Source organism: Carlito syrichta, unplaced genomic scaffold (genome assembly GCF_000164805.1).
Source record: "Carlito syrichta isolate Samal-C Ts95f unplaced genomic scaffold, Tarsius_syrichta-2.0.1 Scaffold115649, whole genome shotgun sequence".
Classification (NCBI taxonomy): Eukaryota; Metazoa; Chordata; class Mammalia; order Primates; family Tarsiidae; genus Carlito; species Carlito syrichta.
Window position 1 is genome coordinate 87,598 of NW_007059745.1, and position 8,939 is coordinate 96,536.

The following is an 8,939-nucleotide window of genomic DNA, read 5'->3' on the forward strand; positions in this document are numbered from 1 at the left end:
ACCTTTTTTTTTTTTTACGGAGATGGGGACTTGCTGTGTTTTCTAGGCTGGTCTGGAATTCCTGGCCTCAAGTAATCCTCCTACCTCGGCCTCCCAAAGTGCTGGGATTACAGGCGTGAGCCACCATGCCTGGCCGGAAATTCCTTCCTATTGGAGGGTATTTGCCGTTGGTAATTCATCCCAGTCAATGGGAAAATGGTACTTACCTGACATAAATGCACTTGCTGGAAGTGTACACATTTTTAAAGAAAAGACTACTTGGCTTCGCTGGTCTTCTGAGGAAGTCGTGGATTCTTGTGCTAATTGTGTGCCAAAAGGATACCTGGAATGTCTCCGCTGGATGCTGCAGGCCAGTGTGTGTGGCTGGGAGAACGTGTCCTCAAGCTCGGGTCCACTCTGTCTTGGCGGGACCCGCACAGGAGAGAGCCGGGGACGGTCATGTGAGAGGCGAGAGAAGAGCCCGGCCACACGATTCGCACCATCAAGGCCGTCCTGCAGCACCTGGGCCCCGGGAAGGGTCCCGCTGCCACTCTCCCGCTGGCTGTTGGTGGCTGTGCTGCTGCTTCTCGCAGTGGCAAGTGGAAGGAGAGGCAGGCCGTTCTGGGACGCGTGCTGGCACGTCTGTGCATCCCCGGGCCTGGCCCTCAGAGAACCGAGCGGAGGCTGGCCGCACTGGGAGGGCCCCATCCTCCCCCGCCCTCGTCCCGACACCCGCTCCTCTCTCAGGAGCCTTGCACCTGTGCCACAAGGCCCCTGGCGCTGTGCGTCCTCCGTCTCCTTGTCTGTCACTGTGCAGGGCAGTGATGATGCTGCGGCGACAGTGCCAGACCAGGGTCTGTTCGTCGCTCTGAGGAGGACACGGCGACCGTCGCCAGGTGCTGAGCACCGCGGGCTGGCTGGCTGGCATGTTGTAACGTTTTGTGGCAGCTGCTGGGTCAGGAATGCCAGAAGGGTGGAGGTGGACGAGGCCGAGGGTGTGTTCTGTTCTTTGTTTGGGATGGCAGTGTGAGAACTGTATCCGTTTTGCAGTTTCATTTGCAAATTTTCCCCAGTTTCACATCCACATGAATGACTCTTCTGAAGGGCACGCAAGCCACTGAGGAGGGAGGGGCGGAGGGACGCTTTGGAGAAAGACTGCTGTGGGGACTCTTGGCCTGCCCTGGCTGCTTCAGCAAAAGCAGCACATGCAAGGATGGAGTTTTTTTTATTTTAGAAATATTGCTTAAAAGTTGAAGTACACGAAAAATTAGAGTGAATGATGCAAGGGATTATATATTCAGCCACCCAGACACAAAACTCATCAAGATTTTGTTACTCATTTTCCTGTTTTATTCTTTTGTTTTCTGGTTTTTCTTTTTTTGAAACAGAGCCTGCTGTTTTCCAGGCTAGAGTGAGTGGCATGATCGTGGCTTCCTGCAGCCTTGAACTCCCAGGGGCCCAGGCCATCCTCCTGCCTCAGCCTCCTGAGTAACTGGGACTACAGGAATGTGTCACCACACCTGGCTAAGATGGAGTCTCACTATGTTGCCCAGGCTGGCCTTGAACTTCTGGCCTCAAGTGATCCTCCCACCTTGACCTCCCAGAGTGCTGGGATTACAGGCGTAAACCACCACACCTGACCTATCTTCTATCATAAGACAAATTGCACTTACCAGGTCATTTGACTCCTAGCTACTTCAGTATGCTTGTATACAGACGTTTTGTTACATGGTCACAATCCTATTTTGATGGATTTTATTATGGAGTTTTAAATTAATTATCAAAATCTCTCTTTCTCTCTCCCCCCCCCTTTCTCCTGTGCATGTACAGATTTATTTTTATTTATAATACCCCTTTTAGTTTTTTTGCCTTTTTTTTTTTTTTGAGTTGGAGTCTCACTCTGTTGCCCAGACTGGAGTGCAGTGGCCGCTCCCGGCCACCGCAGCCTCGACCCGCTGGGCTCCGGTGATCCTTCCGCCTCAGCTTTCCAAGTAGCTGGAACACAGGTGCACGCTACCACGCCCGGGTCTTTTTTTGATTTATTGTAGAGATGAGGTCTCGCCAAGTTGCCCAGACGGGTCTCGAACCCGCGGGCTCAGGCAATCCACTCACCTCAGCCTCCCAAAGCGCGGGATCACAGGCTGAGCTATCAAGCCCGGCTCCCCTTTTAGTTTTAAATATGTGAAATAAAATTTAAACAGTGGCTTCATAAATAGGCTGATAGCAGTGATGACGACTGGAATTAACACAGAGTTTTTGGGGAGCAGGCATCTTCCCCATTTGGCCTGTTCCCCCCAGAGCTGAGTTAAAGACGTCTCCTGGGGAGCTGGGGAGGACGGGACACCTGGCGGGCTGCCGAGACGGGAGAACCCCCGACAGCAGCGAGAGTCCCCTGGTGACCACTCCCTCACTTGACCCCACTATCCTTTCCAGAAATGTCTAGTCATATTTAACACTCTGAAGATAGTGAGTATTCTGTGTTATAAACCAGTATTTGAATGCTGATTTCTTGGAATTTTTTTAATTTCTAGGATTATGTCCTGGGAACCTCCGTGGTTATAAGAAACAATTGTAATGATTAATGATATGACTGTCCATCAGGTGACCAAACAAAAATACTTCCAAATCTAGGAGACCTCAAGAGCTATTTAATATAAAACAGACCTTCTGAAAAGAAAAACCATGGTGTTTGCTAAATTACGGGGGTTCCGAAAGCCACAGAGCTGTTGCTTCTGACAGTGTGGTTGGCGGGCGGGCCTGTGGCTGAGGGAGGAGGAGGAAGCAGGCTGGCCTCGGCCTGGCAGAACTCTCTCACCCCACAGCTCTGCCACAGAGAGGGACGAGTGGCTGGATGCGATTTCCAGGTCCCTTGACGAGTACGCCAAGAAGAGGGTCACCTTCTGTCCCAGCAGGAGCCTCGACCAGGTAGGCCTTCTCCTTCGTGTCTGTTGTGTTTTCAGTGCATCTCAAAGTTTTCACCTTAAAGAGACGTTTCGCAGGGGTTTTCAAAAGCACCACGTGTTTCCAGGGGTGACTGGAGACGTGTGTCTAACCTCAGCACCGAATGTTCATTCTTGATCAATGTCCACCTGCAAGTCTGTGATGCCACAGCACATTCCTATATGTTCCTAGTTACAACTCCATTGTAGAGAACTCAGAAGACACACCAGAGTTTAGGAAGCTCACCCACTGCTGCCCACTTCTGCAGGCATCTCTGGGAGTTCATTTTGTATCCGAGGGTTCTTGGAACGCAGCTGATTGTCATACTCTGAGCACAGGAAGCCTGTAATAGCCCTTGTTCCATTGTACGTCCTTGGTGACTCTGAGACACCACTGCTGAATGAGCAGGCTCGGTCCTTGGTGTGCTTGGAGATCACCAGAAGTCACTCTTCTTCTGTAGGCAGACTCTGAAGAGAAAGAGAAAGCCAGTCCCCTGGGATCCAAGGCGCCCATCTGGATTCCCGATACAAGAGCCACCATGTGTATGATCTGCACAAGCGAATTTACTCTGACCTGGAGGCGGCACCACTGCCGGGCCTGCGGAAAGGTTGGCGGCAAGACACCCACCTCCCTTGCGGTTTTATCATCTCCCGGCTGTCCGTGAGGGGAAGCACGCTTCCCACTGGAAGCCATAGTGGCAAGATGGCAATAATAATGGCGGGGACAGCGTGATGGTGTTGCCCCTAAATATCTGGGCGGTCTTGTTAGGGAGCATCCCTCCCACTTTAGAATGTCACTAATTGATAACTTTGATTCAAAAACTCACAAATCCACAGTTAAGCAGGCCCTCACATGTACAGCTGTTTATTCAAATCGCATCTCTCTGGGTACCGAGTATCTCTACTGTATTCGATAATGGGGACTCTGGGTGCTGAAGTGACTCCTGTGATGTCGCTAAGCCTTCATGCCCTCATGAGGACGGGGAGCACAGTAACCGTGACATCAGAGACGCACCCAAGGTCACGTGCAGGCTGTTGAGCATCCAGTACAGAGCCTGGCACGCGGAAGAGGCGCAGGATGTGCCGCTGCTGCAGCGATGATGCTGATGATGGAGGTGCAGTCCGGCCGGCCGGTCGGCCTCCCTCCCTGTGCACCAGGTGCAGTTCTGAGTGTGCAGCATCTGTGAGCACCGCGCGGGAGTATTCGTGGGGCGAGCACCTGTAGGTTCTAGTCTGTGGCCTCTTCGTCTTGCAAGTGCAGTGCTATGCGCCAGATCACTGCCTGCTCTCCGTAGAGCTAGTGTTGCGATCAAGCGAGATTCAGTGAGTGCACAGTGGTTTGGAAAAGCGGAGGATGCTAGGAGTTGTAACATGCTTTATGGTTCGGGAACAAAAGGTATTCTGATGAAATCAGTGAAACATTTCCCATGTGTTTTCAGATCGTATGCCAAGCTTGTTCTTCCAATAAGTGTGGCTTAGATTACCTGAAAAACCAGCCAGCAAGAGTATGTGAACATTGTTTCCAAGAACTGCAGAAATTAGGTAATAGATAAGTAAAGATTTAACCCCAAATTCCTTTATTCTCCAGATACTTTCAAGCAGTCTTCGAAAGAGTCCTCTTTGGTACATTAACAGTATGACTGTTGACGCTTATCTCAAAAGTTGCAAAAAGAGCTTTCTTAATTCATACTTTGTGGTCATTCCATGAGAGGCTGGATTAAAATTTGTTTTGAAATCTGTGAAAAAGGTTTTGCTAAGAAGAGTAATTGTAGAAATGTAATTTCAGGGTGAAAAGCTTAAAATGGTTAAAAGGGAACTTTATCAAGTAATTTTGAAGTTTCTAGTTTCACAGAACAGTGTGCTTGCTACATATTCTTTTTATCCATCTGTAAAATAGCTCTCTCTGGAAAGTCCAAGGTGGCACTTTGTTAGCCTAGACGCTTGAACTGATGGAGACTTTTATTGTACATCTGAATGTGCAGCTTTCTGACGAAACGCAAAATGATCCTTCAGGTCTGCCGGTCATTCTTCGTGGCATCCCACAGATAGAGTGAAGGTAGCTTAGCAGGACTGCTGAGGTCTGTTACTTGGGATTCCTGAATCCTATAGGATCTACATTTTTCATTCCCACGAAGAACAGCTCACATGTACAGCTGTTTATTCAAATCGCATCTCTCTGGGTACCGAGTATCTCTACCGTATTCGATAGTGCATTCGATAGCAAGGAGGCATTTCTAAGCGACCGGAACTGGATGACGTGCTGTTTTGCAGATTCATGGTTTATTCCTGTCTGTGCACACTACCACGAAGACCACAGTGCTCCTCCCTCTGCCGTCTTTGAACCTTCCTCCCGCTTCACCTGCACCTAGTTAGCAGCTTCCTCACTAAGAACCTGTCCTGATTTCTCGCCTCAGCCCGCCCAGGGCCTTCTTGGTCTCATCTAGGCCAGCGTCGTAGCACCCTGGCAGGCCTTCCTGGGGAAGCTCCCTCCTCCTTGCCGCGTCCGGTGCATGTTTCCAAATTCCATCTGCCCGTTCCCTCCCCAGCTGCAAAGGCCTAAACAGCCGTCCAGGCTCCCTGGACCCAGGTAGACGATCTGAGTCTAAGCCTCTCTGCCTGCGCTGTGCTGGCCCCTGTGTGGCACGTTCTTCCTCCTCCTCTTAGCCCGGCGCGTTCCCCCCTCGGCCTTAGTGGCCAGCTTCAGCCTTCGATGGCTTCGCTGCTTCCCCCGAGCCGCTGCCGTCGCGCTCACTGCTTCCTCGTCTGTGCCTCGTAGCCCTTGTGACCACTGTGTCCATTGTCATGTTACTTGGTTTAGTATCTAGACCCTTAAAAGTGCCATGGATCTTTTTTAAGTTAGCAGGGAAGGATTTTTGGATTTATTTTTTGAGTGGGTAATATAGTCACGTTTCAGAATTCTACAGATACACAAGAATAATCTTTTCACATGGTTTAAAGCTCTCACAGTTTAAAATCAAAGATAGGCCAGGTGCAGTGGCTCACACTCCTTTGGGAGGCTGAGGTAGGAGGACTACTTGAGCACAGGAGTTGGAGACCAGCCTGGACAACGTAGTGAGACCTCATCTCACTATAAAAAATAAAAAAAAATTAGCCGGGCATGTTGGTGCGCACCCGTAGTCCCAGCTGCTCAGGAGGCCGAGGCAGAAGGACCACCTGAGCCCAGGAGGTTGAGGCTGTGGTGAGTTGTGATCGTGTCGCTCTACTCCAGCCTGGGCAACAGAGTAAGACCCTGACTCCAAAAAAAAAAGTAGAAAGTCTTCCCTACCCTCCACTCCCAACTACCCCTCATCCTTTCCAGGAGCCATCAGTGCCATCAGGTTCTCTGGCCTCCTTCCATGGATATTTTATGCAGCAAGGTTTGTTGATCTGAATGAAGTCAAATTGCAGGATGCTTACCGTTGACTACATATGTGCCCTGTTTATTTTAGACCAGCAGCACTCCCCCAAGATCGGAGCTCCTGGAAACCACAAGTCTACTTCAAGTGCCTTATCCTCTGTCTTACACAGTATTCCATCAGGGAGGAAGCAGAAAAAAATCCCAGCTGCTCTCAAAGAAGTAAGTGTTTCCATTAAACTCATATGTGTATAATACATGATTTTTCTGTCATAAAGGAAGTTGTCAGTTCCCACTGCAATTAAGTCATGGATTTTTTTTTTTTTTTTTTTGAGTCAGAGTCTCACTCGGTCACCCAGGCTGGAGTGCAGTAGCATGCTCAAAGCCACCACAGCCTCGACCTGCTGGGCTCAGGCGATCTTTTGGCCTTAGCCCAGAACCACAGGTATGCACCACCATGCCCAGCTAATTTTTTGATTAATTGTAGAGGCAAGGTCTTGCCTTGTTGCTCAGGCTGGTCTTGAACCCCTGAGCTCAGGCAGTCCTCTCATCTCGGCCTCTCAAAGTGCTGGGATTACAGGCTTAAGTCACTGTGCCCGGCCTAAGTCATGGATTTTAATACTGACAGACATGGCTGGTGCTTCGCCATCCTGCTGGTCTCCCTGCTGGCCGGAGTCAGTTGGAAAAAGGCTGTTGACAGGTGTAGAGCAGGCCAGGCACGGTGGCTCATGCCTGTAATACTAACACTTTGGGAGGCAGAGGCAAGAGGATTGCCTGAGCTCAGGGGCTCGAGACCAGCCTGAGCAACATGGTAAGACCTCATCTCTACGATAAATCAAAAAATTAGCTGGGTGTGGTGGCACATGCCTGTAACTCTAGCTACTTGGAAGGCTGAGGTGGAAGGATCACCTGTGCACAGCAGGTCAAGGCTGCGGTGACTGTGAGTGTGCCACTGCACTCCAGCCTGGGCGATGGTGTGAGTCTCCAACTCAAAAAAAGAAAAAAGGTATAGAGGACATTTAATAGCGATGACTGAAAGTAAAGGGGAGTTGGACATACATGCATTTTAGGAAAATCCTTTGTTATGGCCCCTTAGCAGAGGAAGAAGGCCATAGGCTCATTTGGGCATTTTGTTGGCATCTGCTGATATGCACAGTCATTTATGGCCTTGGTTGATGGACAGCTAGTGTCACTGGTGGAGGTCACCTCTCCTTTAAGCTCAAAAGAAAATATTGAGCAGTGACAACAGCCTGACCTGCTGGTAGTGTTGTCCACTGATTTCACTGAAGCCCCGCCCCAGCTCCTCAAATGTACGCGTCAGAGCGGACAGCGCTGCCGGCTTGAGTTACTTGACAGTCTTTATAAGGATGGATTTCTTCAGACAAATCTACTCACATTTAACAGATTATTTCTAATTTAATGTTAGAGCTTAACTTCTCCACTAAACAATATATGATCCTTTCCAGTAAATGTTTAAGAAAGGATTAAGATATATCCTCGGAGCCTGCCTGCATTCTTTTTCATTGCTGCATAGCAAATTACCACAAACTTAGTGGCTTAAAACGATGTGCCTTTCTTATCTCAGGAGTGCAGCGTGGCTTAGCTACAGGATCTGGGCCCGTGGTGTGTTCTCATCTGGAGGCCCCTGGGAAAGGGGCTCTACGTCCCTTCAGGTTGTTGCAGGAGGAGGCGTTTCCTTGTACTCGCAGGCCTGGGGGCCCTGGCTTCCTGCTGGCTTTGGGCTGAGCTCATCCTCAGCTCCTCGCCATGGGGACCCCCTAGCAGGGCTACTTCTTCACAGCCAGCCAGAGAGAAAGTATCTAGAGCTGATCTTCGAGCAGGCTGGAGCCTTGTGGGATGCGGCATCACCGTGGGCACGACATCCCAACACCCACCGCATTCTCTTAGGAGCAGGGCCCAGGGCCTGCCCAGACCCCAGGGGGCAGATCTTGCAAGAGGGTGACTGTTCCAGGCAAGACACCTCAGATAGGCCTGCCACACTGCTGACAAGGCACATCCTAAGCTTGGCTTTCTTACGTCTCCCCTGTTTCTACGTTTGGCAAAAAGCAACTTTGAGCAAACCCAGCAGGCTGAAAAAGTAAATCAATAAAAATAAAACTTGGAATTGCATTACATGCTTGCTCTCTCTTTGCACAGAGCTGAAAACATTCTTAGCCTTTTGTGAAGCTGCTTTTCTTGTAGACCAGAAGCGCGGGGAGCAAAGGGTGGCAGGACCCTTCCATTTCCCTCCTTAATGGCAGAGCGTTTGCTTTTCTGTTCTCTTGGTGTGGCTTGTAGAAGTTAAACAAGCTGTTTTAGGAACAGAGTTAATGGTTTCAGCAATTTTCTGTGACACCCCAAATAAGAAGAGCAATAGAAACGTGGACAGTCCCAAAATTGTCCAGGAAAGCAGTTTAGCTTTTGAAGTTTTTCTTCTCCTGCCAGCCCCGGAAACACAGATGAGTTAGCGCACAAGGAAACAGACAGAGACACATGTAGGTACAGTCACACCAGATGAAGTTCCAGAACTGCCTCTAAAAGAAAGGGGGGTTTCTTTGGGTTTTTTTTGAGTTGGAGTCTCACTCTGTCACCCAGACTGGAGTGCGGTGGACGCTCCTGGCCACCGCAGCCTCGACCTGCTGGACTCCGGCGATCCTTCCACCTCA

At 49.9% G+C, this 8,939-nt stretch overlaps 1 protein-coding gene across 1 annotated transcript in view; it reads left to right on the top strand.

Moving 5' to 3' along the window:
• FGD6 (FYVE, RhoGEF and PH domain containing 6) overlaps positions 1-8,939 on the top strand; it is a 94,666-nt gene that overhangs the window by 80,952 nt on the left and 4,775 nt on the right. Inside the window, exons 14-17 of the mRNA XM_008073107.2 lie at positions 2,802-2,904; positions 3,380-3,526; positions 4,358-4,460; positions 6,368-6,495. Coding sequence (XP_008071298.2) covers positions 2,802-2,904; positions 3,380-3,526; positions 4,358-4,460; positions 6,368-6,495 — 481 coding nt within the window. The remainder of the gene's footprint in view (positions 1-2,801; positions 2,905-3,379; positions 3,527-4,357; positions 4,461-6,367; positions 6,496-8,939) is intronic.